This window comes from Thermobia domestica, chromosome 5, assembly GCF_964235325.1.
Source record: "Thermobia domestica chromosome 5, izTheDome1.hap1.1, whole genome shotgun sequence".
Classification (NCBI taxonomy): Eukaryota; Metazoa; Arthropoda; class Insecta; order Zygentoma; family Lepismatidae; genus Thermobia; species Thermobia domestica.
The window spans coordinates 230985177-231008205 of record NC_137458.1 but is presented as its reverse complement, the minus strand read 5'-3'; the positions used below and the strand labels follow the sequence as shown (position 1 = coordinate 231008205).

The 23029-nt window shown below is 35.9% G+C and overlaps 1 protein-coding gene across 1 annotated transcript in view; it reads right to left on the bottom strand.

Moving 5' to 3' along the window:
- The window catches only part of LOC145685429 (CLIP domain-containing serine protease B10-like), a 64107-nt gene that overhangs the window by 34557 nt on the left and 6521 nt on the right, over positions 1–23029 (bottom strand). The window contains exon 4 of the mRNA XM_081757823.1: positions 19289–19524. Coding sequence (XP_081613949.1) covers positions 19289–19524 — 236 coding nt within the window. The remainder of the gene's footprint in view (positions 1–19288; positions 19525–23029) is intronic.

The following is a 23029-nucleotide window of genomic DNA, read 5'->3' as shown; positions in this document are numbered from 1 at the left end:
AATCAATAAAATATTAATAATTTTGAGCGTTCAAATCACAAATCACGCACTAGTCGTAGTGTCCAAAACATTTCGCTCCATTTAACTTAGTTTGTGTTTATATATATATATATATATATATATATATATATATATATATATATATATATATATATATATATATATATATATATATATATATATATATAGTGGTTTACAAAAACGATTCATCGACTATATTTGGTTGGTAACTCTTAACAGTTTATATCTGCAATCGCACACTGCTACGTTTATACCCATCTAGGGATTTCGAGAAAATCACTTACACCAGAGGATGTTTCTCCTCTTAGACGGTCTATTTCCAAACTTATTAATTGAATAATTTCAAGTTAGTTATCCAACACTGGGACACGTCACGAGATCTTTCCTTTAGATCACTTTTATACATATATTCATAATACATTTAATATACTTTTACTTTAAAATCATATTCACATACTAATTACATATACATTTCGACGTATTCATTTCTCTATATATATATATATTTACTATAAATGCGCACACATTTAAATTAATCACCCAAACAATATTTTTTTTAAAAAGGTTGCAAACATTGTCCAAGAAAACAAATGACTTCCGACATTACATATGACAAAGAAAATTGATTTTTTTGTACCTGATACCGCGCGTCTATAAATTTCAACTTTTATATAATCAATTCGTGCTTAAATAATAAAAAAAACTTTGTGAGGCAGGCACGTAACACAGAGCATTCCTAAAGATATAACTAGATAACCTAAAATACAATTTCTGGGCCCAGATCAACTACAAGGTAATCGAAAACCAAAACAGAAAGGAAAGTGACCAACGGATTAAAAAAAACTTAAAAGGGACGACGGTGAAAGAACGTAATTTAAGTGTCGTCAACTACGAAGTCTTTGTTCATTTCGGCGATAGGTCAAAATGTGATGGAGGACCCAATCATTATCTACTCTATCCATGAATTGTGTATTGCAACATCTCAGCTGGTAATTACAGATCAGAGTTGTACGTTAAAATAAATTGTAAGCGACAATTTCACAATCGGGCGGGGGAAGGTTGAAATAAAAAAAATCTCGAAGTAAGAAGGAAGAGAGAGACAAGAGAGAGAAAGCGGCGCCAACGAAAGGAGAAAGATTAAAGTACTACTCACTACACAGAAGAGTGATCGAATTTAAATATATAACAACTCATAGCCAAATATATTCAGATATGCCGAAAAAGGGTGGTTTACTTAAATACGTAAACTAAGAGGGAGTCCCTGCTGCCAAGGATGCAAGTCTGTGTCCATCAGATCCCAATCCCACAAGAATTTGCTTGTAAGATTGAAATCCGATCCCCGTATCCGGCCCAGACGAGCAGGATAAAAGGAGAGGGGGAAGGGACCACGTAACTGCGTCCCCAATTTTAAAATCTCTAAGTAAGGGAAAAAATATACGACCCCTCAGAAGAACTAAGAAGGTTCAAGGACAGTAATGAAACTAGAGTAAAAGTATTAGCTAAGATATCCCTAACTAATGATTTGCTGAAAATAAAAAAAATTAAATAAACTGAATTTTGGATCGGTGATTTCAATTACCAAAACATCGCCGATAGCTACCCTGCGCAGACACGCCACAGTCTGGGATGTCGTTAATTTCCCTCGTCTAATTAAACTAAGAAAAGAAATGAAAATACTTAAAGGGACTAGGGGTCGACATCCGGGTACGCGATAATAAATTTCAATAATTAATTGTTTTGATTCTGTAACCCTGTCAGAGCTGTCGCCTCCATGAACATTGTAAGCTAGCCCGAGTAGGTGACGTGAAGAAAAAAAATCTCACGGAGCAGGATATTCTATTTTAAAACCGACCAGAAAATATAATTCACTACAGCCCTGTTGTATAACTACTATTGTCTTTTCATAATTTATTATTCAATATGTCTAGTCAGCGATTATATGATGCTACCTATTCTATCAGATGGTATTACTATGGTTGATTATTATTATAACACATTAAACTACAAAGTATTACCATAGTCCGACTATATATCGCCCTCCGGTCCGCGTGATATTATGGTGCAGGGGTCAGAACCCGAGATGTTTGTAGCTACACATATCTATTCAATATCTATATATCAACACGCGGCGAAGTATTCACTGGGCTACTATACATTTAACTATATGGGTGTCCTATCTTCTATATTCATTTACTACAATATTCGTATTAATATTCATATTATATTCATATCATCATTCTTTTCATTTATTACGACGCTATATTTTACAAACACCCTGTCTCATCTATCTACGCCCGGCTCATATACACATTTCATCATAAAACTTTAAAATCTATAATCACTACAAATATTTCCCATTCCGATCACCGCACGACAACCTCACTCGAACTCAAGACTCTTTCACCACACACACAATACTATGTAATACCTGGTAGCTTTATTAAGAACGAAAAAAAAATCCTACGTATGTTCACTGAAAATAGAATTATCTGCGATAATATTTAATGTTTACGAAATTTCTGCAGCAACAATGAAATTCTGCAGCCATGAAGAAAAATGAACATTTAATATAATTTCAAAGCGAAGAACTAGCATCATATCGCCCGACTTCTGTTAAAAAATTACGTATTGTTTATTTACTTACATATTTCGATTTGTAGACTAAGCAGAATGTTGAAATTTTCAGGATATATTAATTTTGGGTCACTTGACCTAACTGTACATCCATATGGGCTATGAATTATACCTTCTAGGTTTTATTTCGAAAAGAAAGGTCAATTTCACGGAAACTAAATCACTAAGCACCTCGACATAACAATGACGGTTAGTACTGACTTTTGACACTAGAGGCTAGCGACGATATAATCAACCCTTGAACAACTGAATGTGACCTGGTACACGGAATTATTGTACTACATTACGTTCACTTTTAAATATTGTGTATGAGTTCACTTAATGACGGAATAATAAACAATTTATCGCATAGTAAATACTACACTGTCCATGTTTAATTATCTCACACACTCTTTCATCACTTAACTACCACTACCACTGATACTACATTACAAATATACACATACTACTTAAACTACAAGACACATCATGCCAATACACACCAATCATCACTATCATTAATACATGTTATACTAATAACAAATAATATACTAATAATAAATATACACAGACAACATTCAGATTTTACCATTTTAAATCGGCTCGAAAGGAAAGGGAAAGAAAGGAACAGGGCCAACCGGCCCTTGTATTTACTAAATCACATTCTTAACCTGTTTAGTCAATGCCCCCGAGGGGACATATCAAAGTGTTGACTAACAATAGGACCCCTGCCCTGAAGGGGCAGGAACCCGGAACAAACTACATGTTCAACTCATTCCGCTGGAAGCAGTACTCCCAATTTGGGAGTCAGATAGGAGCCCTTACTGTAAATTTACACGTGCATTATTCTACCTTTCTTAACTACAACGAAATTAAATACCGCCATGTTACTAATGAATGAATACAAAAGAAATCACATCCACTACATAGACGAAAACAAACGGCAGTGGGGCAGGCCTTACGTAACTAGAAAAGGAATAATTTTAAGGATAAAAGTATTTTAAGGGAGAAAACACTACTCCTCCGAAACTGTTTGTGGATCCCTGAAAACAACTCGCAAACTGATGCACTTCACAGAACCTGTCCACCACTATCTATATCTGCACAACATGGCGTTACTGAGTTATGCTTCCTATTTTAATTCTTCAGTCCGGTTTTTACTATGAAAATCTAGCAAATTTATGGCTCCTTAGCTTCCTGCTTGGTAGTTATTCAACTATTATATTAGTTTTACCTTTTACTGCAGCTTTTCTAGCTCCTTTTCGACTTTCTGAGCTAGAAGATCCTAGTCCGTCGTCTTCAGTGAAATTCTTGCAGGGAATGGGAATAATCGCGCCCTAATATCATAGCGTGGGTTTATCCTCCAATCAAAACTAAGCATTTTGGCGGTGGGGCTTTGAAACGAATAAAATTTGGTAAAATCTGGATTAAACTAGTTTTAGAGGGACCTAGGTATGTAAAAGAGGGGTGAAGGGTGGTCCTGAAACTTCTGTCGAATTTTAGATTGGTTATTTAATCTGAAAGTTACGTCCAATAGTGGATCTATATTTTCAGATAGCACTGTCACCGTAAGAATTGTAATAATCCATTTACATATCCATATACAAGACTTATAACTAATTTAATATATAAATAAAGATATTGATTCCCAAAACTATAATCCGTAATGAATTTTTTACAGTTTTCCATGTTAATTTGAAATAGAATAACGAACAAAATTACGAATTATATGAACAGCCAGAAATTTTTTGTTAAACGTCAAGTACAGTCGGTGCAAAAAATTTCGGGCACCCTCCTATTAAAAACATAATCACATTAGACTGTAATGTCATATTACAGTTCCCCGGCGTCGTTAAAAAAAATTTTTGTTTGAATAACAAAATTTTGTTGAATAGAATTAACATGTATTAATACTAATAAACTGACTACTCACTCATACACTCATACACTCAAATGAGACAGTGTAACATTCACTTTGGGTATTGAGATAGAAGTTCCCGTTTTTTGTTCTCGGTACAGTTGAAAAGCTTAAGATTCTGGAAATTGTGAGTTCCGATACTTTCACCTTTTAGATTGTGTAATACGGCGCAATTTTTCAATAACTTAACTGCTAAAAACGGGCCGGTATAGACTTTCATCCATTTTGTTGACTCATGCTTTATAAGTGAGGATAAGTTATGCAGTTTCAACATCACTAATTGCCCTTCTTGCAGATTTATAGCGTTTGACGACTCTTTAGTATGACTTTTTAATTTTACCTCTACTTCAGCGTATCGGAGACGGTTATCTACGGAATCTAACTCTTTGTGCCATGGGAACACTTTCCTATAGCTATCAACGGCAGAATAACTAAGAAAGCGTTCCGCAGGCGTACAGCCAATACTGGAACAATATGAATTGTTCAGAAGGTCCTGAATTTTGACTAAGTACTTGTGCCAAGTGGTTTGATCCTCATGACACCATAATCTAACTAATCTATTGAGTTCTTTATTGCTACGTTCTGTAACGCCGTTAGCCTGCGGCGAATAACTGGAAGTTTTCTTATGTTTAATTTTATATTTGTTACAAAAGTCCTGCCATAACTTAGATTGGAACTGTGGTCCTTTATCGGATAAGAATTCCTGTGGGTAAGGCAATAGATGAAAGTATCGTCTCTCTAATACTGTGATTATTTCCTTAGTATGAGCCTTTTTCAGTGGAAGAAAAGTAACGAAACGAGAATAGATATCTGTTAAAGATAAAATATAATAATATCCCTGACTAGGTGGCAATTTTCCAATGAGATCCACCCCCAGAGTCTCATGGGGTACGGTCGCTTGGATATGATATTCCTGCTTAGCTATAGCACGGTTTGTAAACTTTGTTTCGGAACATTCTATGCAATTTCGAATGAAGTTTTTAATCGTGGTTTTTTGATTTTTCCAATAAAATATAGCTCGACAAAAACGATAACACTTCTGAACTCCAAAGTGACCGGTAGAATGGACAACACTGATAATTTGGGGTATACAACTCTGCGGTATCACTAAGAGCCATTTCTGAATACGCAAAATTTTTAATATAAATTAACCCACAGTACATTGTTACTCTGTCCAGATTACGGTTGTTTTCATATTGCTTTAACAGGTTCTTACATAACTCATCTGTTATTTGATTTTCTCGAATAAAGTCTAGATTAATATCAGCATCCTGCGTTTTGGTTAAAAAATGAACATAATGTGTTTCGGGCTCAAGCAATACCTCAGGTGGGTATCTGCTAATTGTGTCGGCTACAAAATTTTCTCTGCCTGGGCAGTGTTGGAAAATTAAATCAAATTTCTGCAGTTTCAATAGAATGCGGGTGGTTCGTGGCTCAAGGTTCTTTTGGGTGAATGCATGTGTGACTGCCGCGTTATCTGTATGGACATAAGTAGTACGACACATGATATACTGCTCAAAATGTTCACAAAGGAACAGGACTGACAGGAGTTCCAGCTGAGATATTGAAAGAGACAATTCATAGGGTTTCACCCGTCGACTGGCATATCCAATGACGTTAGGATTATCTTTATCTGAAGGATATTGTGCAAGTAGGCCAGCCAAATTTTCCATGCACGCATCACTATGGATGTGAAAAGGCAAGGAGAAATCTGGCTGACTTAATGCAGGTGGATTACTAAGAAGAGTTCTCAGTTTATTGAAAGTTTCCAAGGCTTCGTTATCCAGTACGAATTTCTGATCCTTTTTCAGGAGTTGATATAGATTAGCAGTAAGACCGGAAAAGTTTGGGATGAATTTTCGCCTCCATCCTATGAGCCCTAAAAACTTCTGTAATGCTTTCTTGGATTACGGTACTGGAAAACAACGAATTGGTTCATTGAGTCGAGGGTCAACCCTTATTGTTCTGCCACTAATTATATGTCCTAAGAATTTGATCTCCCGTGCAAAGAACTTACATTTCTTGAAATTTAATGAAAAATTTGCTTGTTTAAAGATTTCGAAAGTTCTCTCTAAATGAACCAAATGCTCTTCTTCAATAGTTGATTTTACTAGAACATCGTCTAAATACAAAACAACAAAAGAACGGGTTGAGTCATTAAAAAATTTTGTCATTACGGATTGGAATACAGCAGGACTACTTTTCAGTCCCTGTGGCAGAACAGTAAGGCAATATTGTCTTCCCTTGTACACAAAACTGGTGCATTGGTAAGAGTCTTGGTGTAAACTGATCCCGTAATATGCACTTGACGCGTCAAACGACGAAAACCACATTGCCTGCGAAACACGGTGTAGTAACTCATTGATAGGTTCTACCTGCACCTGTGGAGAGATAATTTTTGAATTAGTAGCCCTCAGATATAAAACTGGACGTACACCGCCAGAGGCCTTCCGGACGACATGAATAGGATTTCGATATGGAGACATTTGTTCTATTGCTATTCCCAACCGTAACCATTTATTCAACTCTGCTTCGAACTCAGGTTGTATAGCCTGAGGAACGGAATAACATGGTCCAACAACTGGTTCTTCATCCTTCAACTGTATTTTATAGGGAGGAGCGTTTACGCGGCGTGGGTACTCAGAGAAAAGAGAACGGTACTTTATTAATAATTTCCGAAGACCTGATTTAATCGGTAATGGTAAGTCATCCCGAGTCGCAATATATGAATCTTGTTCCGAGACATTGCATTCGGTGCCCAGGAGTGGATCCAGCTGATCTCCCCTGTTAACCCCTCCCTTGTGGAGAGGTGTCACTGCACAGGCAGCTTGACAATTTAAACTGGGGTCAAGCATAGGTTGATCCACCACCGGCCTTCCTGATTCACCGATTGCAATCTCTTCTACTGGTAATTTCACTAGCATTATGTTAGGTCGATCTGTAGGAACGATAACAGTGTTTCCTAAACTATCTTTCATTCTAATCTCTTTCTTTTTCCGGTCAATGATACAATGAAATTTGTCTAAAAACGGACATCCCAGTATTAGGTCCGTTCGCAAATACTTTATGACGAAAATGGCTATTTCAAATATATGATTCTGTATGTTTAGGTTAAAATTTTGAACGCCCTGAACCGAAAAACTCTCTTTCCCAGCGAAAGCGCCAAGTGTAAGGCCCGTGTATGGTCTCAATTTTGCGGATGGAAACCGTTGCTTTAATTTTTTCCACACCTCCCAGTCCATTAGGCAGAGCTCCGAGCCACTATCTATTGTAGCGACAAGTTCAACGCCGCCGATACTTCCTCGTAGGCTGGGAGAGGTAGAAAAATAGCGTTCTTCACTTGAAGCAAAGGGTTCCTCATCTATGACAAATTTTATGATAAATTGTAACGAGTCCCGAAATGACGAATTTTGCGTCCATAGATTAGATTTACATTCGTGGTCATTCTGATTTTTCAAAATAATGGGGTATATTTTCCCGCAACTATCCTCCCCCATTTCACCAGGTAGTTGCGGAATTAGTTTGTCGATTTGACAGCGGTCTCGCGGCTATCAATCCCTCAATTCGCTAGAATTCCATTTCCGCCATTAGTTTGTATTGGCGAAGGGGCAGAATTCTGAGATCTGTTTGCACAGTTATTATTAACATTACCGCCTTGACCATTACCGTTTTCTCTTCTCCGGTACGCCCCGTTAAAGTTCCTCCTATTATCGTCCCTATTCGGGTTCGATTCCCCCATTGTGCGGTCATAGGGGCGATAACCCCGGCGATTGTTAAACATCGGTCGGTTACGGTACAGACGTCGACCATTATATTGATTGCTTTCCGAGCCACACCCACTCGGATAACGAGATCCAGCTTTTGTGTAACTCAGAAAGTCCGTTTGGCAACTAGCCGTTGCCTTGCTTTTCACGGGTTTCACAACTTTTGCTTGTCGGGCGAAATACCTCTTTGGTGGGCCTCCAGTTTCTTTCCCACACAGGGCAGCTAGGCGTGACGTAACTTCTCGCACCGTTTGGCACAAATGGGAAGCAATAGCCCGCGACTCATCTGGTGGAAGAGCGTTCACTATGATGTCTACTAGTTCGGCTTGCGATGGATTTTCTGCGATCTGGTAGTACAATTCTATGATCTTCCAAGCATAGTCCAAAAGGGACCCATACTTGGCTCGATCATATCTTAAAGATTGGAGGTTGCGTTTCTGAAGCCTCTCTATATGTTCATTGCAGTATTCTTCCTTAAAAAGGATCAGGAAATCGTCAAACGTATGGATTCTATATTTAATAGAAGCAAACCACGCGCCTGATGCCGCAATTAAAAGTTTCTCGACTATTTGCAAACGTTCCCTATCAGTCAGCCGATACATTTCTAAGCACTGCTGCAATCTACGCAGGAAAACACGAGGCTGTCCATTAGTGATATTCCCATCAAACGTGGGAAAACGTTCGATGTCCCTCAGTGAAACCTTGGAACCCATACTAACATAAGCAGGGGAATAGTTACTGGGAATTAACATATTATCCTGTACAATCGGGGTCGTCACCGGATTTACCACCGACGACGTCGTAGCGGTGTTATAATTACCCATATAATTAAAAGGGATTCTTTTGGTCGTATTGAATATGTTGGGCTCCATCCCCGGACCAATCGCACCCGTGAACAACGACTCAGAATGGCACCCATCTCCTCTTCCCGGCAACACGCTCTGTGATTGTATACCTCCATGTAAGGAGGGAGCACTCACGCTAGTGACCGTAGTTGTTACAACACTCGACTGATTCGGCACACTATTGGAATTGAACCACGACTTTGGTTCTGACCGATGCATGGGGTAGTGCGTCGCAATATCCCGTGCATTAACTGACATTAAATTTTCTTTTCCTGCGCTACAGGTAGTTGTTATAGCAGGTAATATTTCTGAGGAATCGCTACCGGGGAAAGGATAGGTTACCTCTGATTTTCCGCGACTAGGTTTCGTTATTTCTTTTTGAATAGTTACTATTTCGTTCTGAATTTTCGAAATTTTTTGGTCAGTCACTTCCAGTTTGGTTTCCAGTGATAAATCTGACAAGGTTGACTTTAAACTATCAATTTCGGCCTGCTGCGTTTCTAATTTATTGTTGATCTTATGCAATTTGGTATCTATTTGTTCAATTTCAGAATTTACATGATCGAATTTACCCTCAGTCTCCTGCTGAAGTTCCTTTAGAGATTGCTGAGCCTCGCATCTGACCAAGTCAATTTCAGTAGACATTTGCTCTCTCAACGTAGTTATTGAGGAAGCAAAGTCCGAACATATGTTGTCGATTTTCTGGGTTAGTACCTCGAATCGAGATTCGGTTTCTCGGTTCGAGGTGTCAAATTTCTCATTTATTTCGCGTCTCATTTCCAGGCTATTCTCATTTATTTCGCGTCTCATTTCCCGGCTATTCTTATCTATTTTCTCATTTATTTCGCGTCTCATTTCCCGGCTATTTTCATTCATTTCTTGTAGCATTTGTTGCAATGAAAGGAGGAGAGCGTCATTATTAGATGACACAGTCTTCCTTTGTTCTTCTTTGGTTTTATCACCACTTGAATCCCCATCTTTTCCATCATCATCGAGGTCAGATATCTCCAGTGGAGATATTTGGCCTCGGTTCTTCGGGGTACTATACCCTCGCTCACCGTCTGAATCGGGATGTTCATTTTCTTTCTCAGAGGATAAGCTCATGGGTTCACGCGACTGGTGGAGCTTCCCCTCACATTCTTTACAATATTTAACTATCTCACCAGCCCGGAACTTTTCTGCATTTTCAGCAGTATCCTCTAAATTGATACAACTGAAATGAATCCATTTCAGCCCACACTCGTGACACCTCACTATCCTGCGGGAGACGCGAGCTCTTTTCTCCTTACTTTCTAATGTACATTGTGTACATGAGACTTCCGCGTTCTCGTGTGATACTTCTTCTCTATTGGTTGCCATAGCTTCCATACAAAAAGACACAACATAACCACATGCAATTATATACTTATAGACTAACAAGACTTATTATTCAGGCACTGTTCATAAATTAAGGGACTCCTATCTAATTCCCTCCTTGGGTCAACTTCCAGCATTTTCAAATTTTAGAATTCACTTTGACAAATTCCTTCATTTCCCCCTTTCTACAGAGAGAGACAAAGATAGCAGAACAGCCAATGACTATGATTATTTAATCTCACTGTGACCTTTTTAATTATTCACCTTTTGTGGCCAAGTCAATATGTGCTCGATCCTAAACAGTGTTTAATAAATAATTTCAGATCCGTTACCAGGGAAAACAATTGTTTCCATGGTAACTGTCCGATGTCAACGGTCGCCAATTGAAAGAAAACGAAAAAAAACAAAACGAAGAAAAAATAATAACGTGCAATGTACTGGAGAGAAGTCGCTAAAATTAATTCTCTTTAACGAGGACGATTACGAAACATCACCTACTGATTGAAATCCGGATTATTTTCCAATAAAGTAAATTCCAATAAACTTTCTTGTTATTGTTGATTATTCCATATCGGACTCCCGAAGAAAACTCATCTAAACAACTTATTGATCGTGCCAATAGCGACTACTCTCAATCATGACTTCGTTTTCTTTCATTTAGAAATAGAAAAGAAAGAGAAGAAAGTAGAAGGGTAAAAGAAGGAGATAGGAAAAGAAGAAAGAAAAGAAATAGGGTATTTTAATAAGAAACAGATTACTGGATAATTCCGGAAATATAGTAAAAGGTCGGGAAAGTCGTTGAAAGATGAATCATTCTAAATGTTATTAACGACTAATCAATTTTGGAATGCTTCGGAATAGACACATGTTCCCTCATACCACCCAGACCTAGCTCCAGGCACCACGATCGTGGGGTTGCCCAGACCTAGACCTGGAAATGAGAAAAGTGAAATCATTCTTTGTACTCTTATTCTAACCGGTGATTGATAACCATCCAGCATCTGAACTCTGTTCTCTAGGATCGACCACACATATGAATTAGCCAAGAAAAAAAATCAAACTTATGAACTCAATATAAATTTATGTATCGTATCAATAAGAATTTCAACTTCCTGGAAGAAAGATGTCGTATTTAGGCTCATCCTGCTATTTTTGTTTCACTCCTAGAGCCGATTTAAACCATTAGTAGCGGTCCTTCATGACCTAGGTTATTTACCTTAACACATATATTAAAACATGACACATATATTACAGATGTTAATATGACAAATGATATCACTAAAATTACTTAAATTAAATCTATCATGCATTCACACGCTCGCTCACTCAGGACAGTGTATATATGTTTAAAGGAAACCAACTAACTACAAAGATACAAATAATTTATTACATTCATAGTGAAAAGAAAAGACGAACAAATAATTATAAAGAAAATATTAAAAGCACAAGTTCTTGGTTATATATTAATAGAGTACATAGTGTTATATTTTAGTAAATTTTTGTATATTCAATCATATTGACAAATGGAACGAAAAGAAAAAAAATATAATTACATGTATCATATCTTAGGCATGCTAAAGCAAAATTATGATTTGCGACATACGCAAAAAAAGGCACTTATTTCACTTAAAAAAAATTGGACAAAGAGGAGAGAAAAGAGAAAAAAAACTTTTAGATGTATTAGAACTTATATGAGTCTCTATCTCACATTAATCAATAAAATATTAATAATTTTGAGCGTTCAAATCACAAATCACGCACTAGTCGTAGTGTCCAAAACATTTCGCTCCATTTAACTTAGTTTGTGTTTATATATATATATATATATATATATATATATATATATAGTGGTTTACAAAAACGATTCATCGACTATATTTGGTTGGTAACTCTTAACAGTTTATATCTGCAATCGCACACTGCTACGTTTATACCCATCTAAGGATTTCGAGAAAATCACTTACACCAGAGGATGTTTCTCCTCTTAGACGGTCTATTTCCAAACTTATTAATTGAATAATTTCAAGTTATTTATCCAACACTGGGACACGTCACGAGACCTTTCTTTTAGATCACTTTTATATATCTGTATACATGGTTCGGATAAAAAAAACAATCTTCCACAGGTGTACGGAGTATGATGGTTCAAATTGAGGATGAAAAAAAAACTGGTCAAGTCACAGGATACATATGCAGGTGAGAAGGATTCAAGGTGCACTTTCGCAATGATTTTAGGTTAGTTGTTCAGGGATAATATTCGTTATGATGTGGGTTACGTTTAGACCTGCCGTTACTTTTCAATACATGCCATTACATAATTACAGAGGTTATCATTTACATTGATTCAGAAGAAAAGGAAAATTACTTGAGTGCACGGCGGTATTCTTGACAAAATCTACATTCTTAAATTCGTCGGAAACTCACTGGTAAACTATAGCAACCAATACATGTTTAGGGGGACAGACACGAGCGCTCTTACATATATTCATAATACATTTAATATCATACTTTTACTTTAAAATCATATTCACATACTAATTACATATACATTTCGACGTATTCATTTCTCTATATATATATATTTACTATAAATGCGCACACATTTAAATTAATCACCCCAATAATAATTTTTTTTAAAAGGTTGCAAACATTGTCCAAGAAAACAAATGACTTCCGACATTACATATGACAAAGAAAATTGATTTTTTTACCTGATACCGCGCGTCTATAGATTTCAACTTTTATATAATCAATTCGTGCTTAAATAATAAAAAAAACTTTGTGAGGCAGGCACGTAACACAGAGCATTCCTAAAGATATAACTAGATAACCTAAAATACAATTTCTGGGCCCAGATCAACTACAAGGTAATCGAAAACCAAAACAAAAAGGAAAGTGACCAACGGATTAAAAAAAACTTAAAAAGGACGACGGTGAAAGAACGTAATTTAAGTGTCGTCAACTACGAAGTCTTTGTTCATTTCGGCGATAGGTCAAAATGTGATGGAGGACCCAATCATTATCTACTCTATCCATGAATTGTGTATTGCAACATCTCAGCTGGTAATTACAGATCAGAGTTGTACGTTAAAATAAATTGTAAGCGACAATTTCAAAATCGGGCGGGGGAAGGTTGAAATAAAAAAAATCTCGAAGTAAGAAGGAAGAGAGAGACAAGAGAGAGAAAGCGGCGCCAACGAAAGGAGAAAGATTAAAGTACTACTCACTACACAGAAGAGTGATCGAATTTAAATATATAACAACTCATAGCCAAAAATATTCACATATGCCGAAAAAGGGTGGTTTACTTAAATACGTAAACTAAGAGGGAGTCCCTGCTGCCAAGGATGCAAGTCTGTGTCCATCAGATCCCAATCCCACAAGAATTTGCTTGTAAGATTGAAATCCGATCCCCGTATCCGGCCCAGACCAGCAGGATAAAAGGAGAGGGGGAAGGGACCACGTAACTGCGTCCCCAATTTTAAAATCTCTAAGTAAGGGAAAAAAATATACGACCCCTCAGAAGAACTAAGAAGGTTCAAGGACAGTAATGAAGCTAGAGTAAAAGTATTAGCTAAGATATCCCCAACTAATGATTTGCCGAAAATAAAAAAAAATAAATAAACTGAATTTTTGATCGGTGATTTCAATTACCAAAACATCACCGATAGCTACCCTGCGCAGACACGCCACAGTCTGGGATGTCGTTAATTTCCCTCGTCTAATTAAACTAAGAAATGAAAATACTTAAAGGGACTAGGGGTCGACATCCGGGTACGCGATAATAAATTTCAATAATTAATTGTTTTGATTCTGTAACCCTGTCAGAGCTGTCGCCTCCATGAACATTGTAAGCTAGCCCGAGTAGGTGACGTGAAGAAAAAAAATCTCACGGAGCAGGATATTCTATTTTAAAACCGACCAGAAAATATAATTCACTACAGCCCTGTTGTATAACTACTATTGTCTTTTCATAATTTATTATTCAATATGTCTAGTCAGCGATTATATGATGCTACCTATTCTATCAGATGGTATTACTATGGTTGATTATTATTATAACACATTAAACTACAAAGTATTACCATAGTCCGACTATATATCGCCCTCCGGTCCGCGTGATATTATGGTGCAGGGGTCAGAACCCGAGATGTTTGTAGCTACACATATCTATTCAATATCTATATATCAACACGCGGCGAAGTATTCACTGGGCTACTATACATTTAACTATATGGGTGTCCTATCTTCTATATTCATTTACTACAATATTCGTATTAATATTCATATTATATTCATATCATCATTCTTTTCATTTATTACGACGCTATATTTTACAAACACCCTGTCTCATCTATCTACGCCCGGCTCATATACACATTTCATCATAACACTTTAAAATCTATAATCACTACAAACATTTCCCATTCCGATCACCGCACGACAACCTCACTCGAACTCAAGACTCTTTCACCACACACACAATACTATGTAATACCTGGTAGCTTTATTAAGAACGAAAAAAAATCCTACGTATGTTCACTGAAAATAGAATTATCTGCGATAATATTTAATGTTTACGAAATTTCTGCAGCAACAATGAAATTCTGCAGCCATGAAGAAAAATGAACATTTAATATAATTTCAAAGCGAAGAACTAGCATCATATCGCCCGACTTCTGTTAAAAAATTATGTATTGTTTATTTACTTACATATTTCGATTTCTAGACTAAGCAGAATGTTGAAATTTTCAGGATATATTAATTTTGGGTCACTTGACCTAACTGTACATCCATATGGGCTGTGAATTATACCTTCTACGTTCTATTTCGAAAAGAAAGGTCAATTTCACGGAAACTAAATCACTAAGCACCTCGACATAACAATGACGGTTAGTACTGACTTTTGACACTAGAGGCTAGCGACGATATAATCAACCCTTGAACAACTGAATGTGACCTGGTACACGGAATTATTGTACTACATTACGTTCACTTTTAAATATTGTGTATGAGTTCACTTAATGACGGAATAATAAACAATTTATCGCATAGTAAATACTACACTGTCCATGTTTAATTATCTCACACACTCTTTCATCACTTAACTACCACTACCACAGATACTACATTACAAATATACACATACTACTTAAACTACAAGACACATCATGCCAATACACACCAATCATCACTATCATTAATACATGTTATACTAATAATAAATAATATACTAATAATAAATATACACAGACAACATTCAGATTTTACCATTTTAAATCGGCTCGAAAGGAAAGGGAAAGAAAGGAACAGGGCCAACCGGCCCTTGTATTTACTAAATCACATTCTTAACCTGTTTAGTCAATGCCCCCGAGGGGACATATCAAAGTGTTGACTAACAATAGGACCCCTGCCCTGAAGGGGCAGGAACCCGGAACAAACTACATGTTCAACTCATTCCGCTGGAAGCCGTACTCCCAATTTGGGAGTCAGATAGGAGCCCTTATTGTAAATTTACACGTGCATTATTCTACCTATCTTAACTACAACGAAATTAAATACCGCCATGTTACTAATGAATGAATACAAAAGAAATCACATCCACTACATAGACGAAAACAAACGGCAGTGGGGCAGGCCTTACGTAACTAGAAAAGGAATAATTTTAAGGATAAAAGTATTTTAAGGGAGAAAACACTACTCCTCCGAAACTGTTTGTGGATCCCTGAAAACAACTCGCAAACTGATGCACTTCACAAAACCTGTCCACCACTATCTATATCTGCACAACATGGCGTTACCGAGTTATGCTTCCTATTTTAGTTCTTCAGTCCGGTTTTTACTATGAAAATCTAGCAAATTTATGGCTCCTTAGCTTCCTGTTTGGTAGTTATTCAACTATTATATTAGTTTTACCTTTTACTGCAGCTTTTCTAGCTCCTTTTCGACTTTCTGAGCTAGAAGATCCTAGTCCGGCGTCTTCAGTGAAATTCTTGCAGGGAATGGGAATAATCGCGCCCTAATATCATAGCGTGGGTTTATCCTCCAATCAAAACTAAGCATTTTGGCGGTGGGGCTTTGAAACGAATAAAATTTGGTAAAATCTGGATTAAACTAGTTTTAGAGGGACCTAGGTATCTAAAAGAGGGGTGAAGGGTGGTCCTGAAAATTCTGTCGAATTTTAGATTGGTTATTTAATCTGAAAGTTACGTCCAATAGTGGATCTATATTTTCAGATAGCACTGTCACCGTAAGAATTGTAATAATCCATTTACATATCCATATACAAGACTTATAACTAATTTAATATATAAATAAAGATATTGATTCGCAAAACTATAATCCGTAATGAATTTTTTACATTGTTTTCCATGTTAGTTTGAAATAGAATAACGAACAAAATTACGAATTATATGAACAGCCAGAAATTTTTTGTTAAACGTCAAGTACAGTCGGGGCAAAAAATTTCGGGCACCCTCCTATTAAAAACATAATCACATTAGACTGTAATGGCATATTACACAGTGTAGAAGAGTCTGTAAAATATAAACGGAATTTCTATCGAACTCAGACTGTTCGCTAGTCTCTTATCAGAAATTATTCGATATATCGAAAAATGTTGAAACACTCCATGATCAGGATTATATTCTGACCATTCATACTCATAGAAAGCATTGATCAACATGTCATTTCGAAAGTAAATGTCCAGAGACCAGTGTATGTATGATTCACTTATACCCTTAGTAGAATAATGATCTATAGTGTTGTGTCTAAGTAAATATATGCGAATATTTTCATTGATTTTTAATTTGTTTTTGTAGAATTTGAATTTTATGTTTGTAAAATATGAAATACTAAGAGTATAGGAGTTGAAATAAATGTAGAATTTACAATGAATAACGTGTAGAATCTGTTTGTACGTTATGAAAATTATCAATTTCTGAACTGGTACGTGGTTGCTTAAGGTTCTGTCATTTTCTTATAATTTCTTTATTCCACCATTAACATCCACCTCATTACCGCTATTTCTCTTCTTCTAGTGATGTTACCAAATCTACATATTATCTGCTACATATGTAGAGTCTACGAATGCAAGTGAGTTCGAAAATAGGCCAGCTTTATTACTTAGTACAGTAGTATTACATTTGTTCTATTTCAGTTCATTCCAACACGGCAGTATGGTTAAATGATTCCAACATAAGAAGGGAATCAAAGAGTACTTTTACTGGCGTCTCCAATAGTAATTTGACCAGAAAGATTAATTTGACAGGTAGTAATTTGAAATAAGCACACACACATTAGTGGAAGTGTTCCAGATTCAGGAACTAGTTGCAGTACACAAAGAAACTTAACATCTTCGGACACGCTTTCATAAAACATTGATTCCTTTTATGTTCGTCTGTATCAATATAAATATACAATCAAAGAAATCTATATTTAACATATTTGGATCAAATGTTAGAACATTTTTATTATTCTCTATTTTTTAAATAACTTTTTTCCTATCAAATAATACTAAATACAGTTTATTGGAGAGCAAAAATTGGAAATTGGCATTTTCTTTGGAAAACAATCCAAACAACTTTGTCTAATGTCTCATAAATAAACATTGAATTAACAACCCGCCGTCATATGACATCAATCACTCGAATAGAACATTTCTAGAAGAGTAACCTATCCTTGGAGATGAACTTCTTACTCCTTTTTATTTGTTTTGATGAACGATCCTAGTCATGAGTTTATAAGATATGTGATAAGGCCCTCAAGACTTGGAGTAAGTATTTTTTTTTTGTTTGTTTGTTTTCAAAATGCACTAAAGTTATTTTCTTCTTGGAAATTATGATGTCGCAAATATCTCATCATAATACGATTTAGATAATTTTTCTCGAACTAAAAACACGACGGAAAATTTACTAGCGAAAGCGAGTTTTGTTTAGAGGACGTATTTCGAGAAAGCTGATTATAATTTGGTTTATATTTTACAATTAAATGTGTGTATATTAACTGAAGTATCTTGTTGCTATTTACTATTAAGTCACACAGATACTGCGGTATTTGCTGTTCCAGATTTCAGAAAAATACAGTTGTATATTAGAATTAAAATAACAGTCTGAAGAAAAAAGCTTTAACTAGTCAAGGAATTTTGTAAAATAGGTTCCTGCATTTGCGTGTACAATAAAGTTATAAAAATGCTTATTACACTCATCGCTCAGTTTTAAGGACACAAGCAAAGTCTGGGGGAGCGAATTCTGTTTGAAAGTTCAAATTTTAAGCAAAAAATGTTGAACATGTTATAAGATAGTGTATATTTAACAGTGTACAGGTATATTATACCATCAAATTGTCAAGTTATCTTTATTAAAATTACAGTAATGTATTAGTTCCCTTTCCGTCGTAATGAAATTGTAGGTATTAGGTACTGTAGACTTAACGACGAAACTTACTAACAATCGGCGATATCATATCGGTATTGTCCTTTTTTCTCATCCACTAAAACGAGAGATGAGTGTTTTTATTATTATTTTTATATAGTTTAACATGGTTTTCGCCCACTTCGATCGAACCAGAAACCTCATGGACTAGAGATGAATATTCTATTGCTAAACCGCCATGATTAAATTGCTTTTTCTGTGATTTCTTGTTGCGCTAAATCCATATTTAATTATGCGATAAACGACCTATTTAGATGATTTTTTAATGATAACTGGATTCTGACGAATGCAGTATATAAAATGTTACAAATTTAGATTCTAGTAAGTAAATGTACTCACCTTTGACTCCTCTATCTCCTTTGGTGATGCTTGGAAGACAAACTGGATTAAGCGTCCAGCTAAATTCCACCGGTTGGTCCAAGCGAACAAGTCCAATGTCATGCGAATCATGAGAGCCGTATTGAGTAAAATTTTCATGAATAATTACACGAGAAATACCAGCTGTCAGTGGAGGTTGCTCAGATAATGCATCAATATTGGGACCTAAAAGTATGTCCGTGTCCTGGATTGGCAAACTGAAAGAAAAAACCAACAACGAAGTTCTTTTTGTGTGTGTAATATTGTATTTGTACATATAACGTGTAATTTACTATTATATAATAATGAATATGGAAATATATTTCCTGAGAAGAAATATAGTGGCGATATCAAAGATTTCGTAAGTATATACATGTCGTGATGGTGCTGATCATTTCTACTTACAGAAAAACAATGCTGAAATACAACTAAGCATCACTTCAGTGATTTGCCTGTATTTGAGTGCGCTCAAATATACCGTTTTAATACTATAAGAATATGTTCAATTTAACAGCTTTTTTCCTAAACCTGTTAAAATATATTTGTACAAGAAGTGTATTTGAAACAATTCTTAAAAGTTAGTTATACGAGGTGTCTTCAATAACAAGCCAAACAATTGAAATAGCGCCTCAATCGGTACAGGGAGTGCACTTCGACTCTGAGCACACTTAATGGCAATTGCTTAACCAAGCATAAGAGGAGGACTGTATGAGTCGTTCAAAGATCAAGGTAATGCTAGTTATTTTTTTCTTTATTAGAAAGGCATTGTTCATCATGCATTTATACGACGTTCTCAGATGATAAACAAAGCGTTATACCATGACCTTTACCGATTTTGAGAGATCCTGTACGCAGGAAGAGACCTCAAATTTGTGTACTGAAAAAAAAAATAATGTGGCTTAAGTAAAAACGTAGGTTACATGTGTAAATCCTATAGTTTTTGGACTTAACGTACAACAAACGTATAACTAAAGACGCGTGTTTTATATTACGTACTTACCGTGTAAGTGCTGGATCTATACATACTTTCCGTATGAAACAATATAGGCGGTCAGGATCTCAGATACAAATGGACGTATATGACACATAGCTGACTAATGTAACATGGTATGTATATGCATGTAATATACGTAAGATTGTTAGATATCAGACATCCTGCAACGGCATGACGTAACATCTAAGGGCAGCGCGTATGTAGCATATGGATAACGTATGCTCCGTACTGATTTCTGTAGTAAGCAAGAGGATTCCGTATATGTGTACAATATACCGCTGTCCGGATAACGGATTTTTCTCGGTGTGAGAGTACTACACTAGGATAGTACACCACTACAATGAGCCGGCTCATGCTTCGCTCTTCATCCGCAGTTATAAGGGAAATCAGTCTCTTGCTATGACTCATTCACCCTGTTCTTCGGACCTAGTACCAGCAGAATTTCTCCTCTTTCCCATACTTAAAACCACTTTGAAAGCAATTTGTTTCCGAATTATGGAGGAGATTCAGGACAGTGCGACGAGAGACTTGCGCGCTATACCAGAAACTACGTTCCAAAACACTTTCCAAAAATGGATGAAACGTTAGTAACGGTGTATTGCCAGTAGAGGGTAGTACTTTGTTGGGGATAATATTAAAAGTTGTACAGTGAACAATAAATATGTTATAGCAAATTTGGTTTCTTTTTGAACAAACCTCGTATACCATCTAATTGTGATGAACAAATTTGGATGTTATTAGCTTGGAGAACGATTGTAGGGTAATAGTTCCAAGGTTCAATATTGAGTGTGTTACCTTGTTATATGTTAGATAAGTAAGTTTAACATGTATATTTATCTCATTTTGTTTATTTTCTTCCGTTTCCTTTCATTATTTTCCTTTTTTGTAAAATTCTCTATCAAGCCTCGCATCTTTGCAGACTACTTGCATAATAAATAATTAATAGAACGAACACCAAGTTTCATCAGTCGATTTATTTGCGTAGATAATTGCAAGTAATTCTGAAATACTATATTTAATAATGACATTTTGAAAATGAATTCTAGGGCAGATTGTTAGTTGCAGCGTTTAATGAGAACGTTAGTAACACAATTTAGAAATGAAGGCTATTCCGGAACACTTCAAACAAAACTGTGAAACACACTTAAGGACACATTTCTATTTCATTACTACGCATATAAAATGCTAAATGAATAATAATGCTTCTCAAATTCTTTCTGATCTCATTTGCAATCCTGTTTTAGTGTTGTACTTTAAGACAATGTTGTTATCACGTATTGACACATTTTTTACGTATAGGTCGCACTATAAAAGCCATGTAGATTTGTTTTCTTCCCTAAATTCGTGTACATTTCAAAGCAGGAAGTACCTTAGACAAATACAGGAAGAAAGTAATATATATATATATATATATATATATATATATATATATATATAAGGTATTTCAAAACCACACCAACGTTTGGAAGATGATTCCTGACACCTAGATAATACAAAAGCATAAACACCAACCAGGGTGCAGAAATGCTTCCTTTCGGTGTTACTAGCAGGCGAAAACATGAAAAAATTAACTTCAAAGGTTCAACGAAAAAATGGAGCTCTATAACTATCGAACCTATCACAGTCGGGTCCAGACTTCACTTAGGAACTAATATGTCCGCTATCCAAAAATAAATGTTTCAGAATCCTAAGGTACTCACGCAACAATTTTTATAGAGAGAGTTTGGTTACGGGCATATAATTTGAAGTGCTCACCAACTTACTTCTATAATTTTTTTTCAGAAGTAGTGCAGAATTCTGAAACATGGATATTTGCATGGGGCACATACTAGTTCCTAAGTGAAGTCTTGAGCCGACTACGGTAAGTCCTATAGTCTTGGATATATATATCTTTAATTTTCATTTTTTTATGTTTTCGGCGGCCTATAACTCCGAAAGGAAGCATTTCTGCACCTAGGTTGGTCTATACTTTTTCTATTATCTTGGTGTCAGTAATCATCTCCCAAACTTTGTCGGTGTTGTTTGAAACACCCTGTATATACATTATATGCAGCCGCGGATCCAGAATATGATCAAGGGAGGGGCTAAACCATAGTTTGCCTTTTTGTCCAGTGTAAAGAAAGTAGCATTGAAACTTATTATATCCAGTGTATACTTAAGCGTCAAGGGGGAGCTACAGCTCCTATAGCCCACCGCTGGATCCACTCCTCTCCCTTCCTCTCTCTCTCTCTCTCTCTCTCTTTATCCATCTATCTATCTATCTATCTATCTATCTATATATATATATATATATATATATATATATATATATATATATATATATATACACAACTGCGCCGACTTTGCAAAATTTATGTGGATGCATATCAATGGCGGGACGTGTTAGCCTATTTGATTGATTTATTTTTAGTTAAAATCTTTTATGAACACTGTCATAAGAGCTTTGCTGTGATAAAATAAAATATACTAGTACTATAATACTATAAAGATAAGTTAGGGCTGCCCTAGATCAGTCAGTGACACGGCTGAATTAAATATAAGAGAAAAGGGTTCAAACCCGGCTCCGAACTAAAAGTCTTGTGGGTGCGCCGCCCCCGACCCATGTAGTCGGCGCTCATGTATATATATATATATATATATATATATAAGGGTGGTTTCAAAAATGAGGGAAAATATTTTTTTCCGAATTTCATTTGCGGCACCCCTAAATTTTATTACTGCACTGAAAA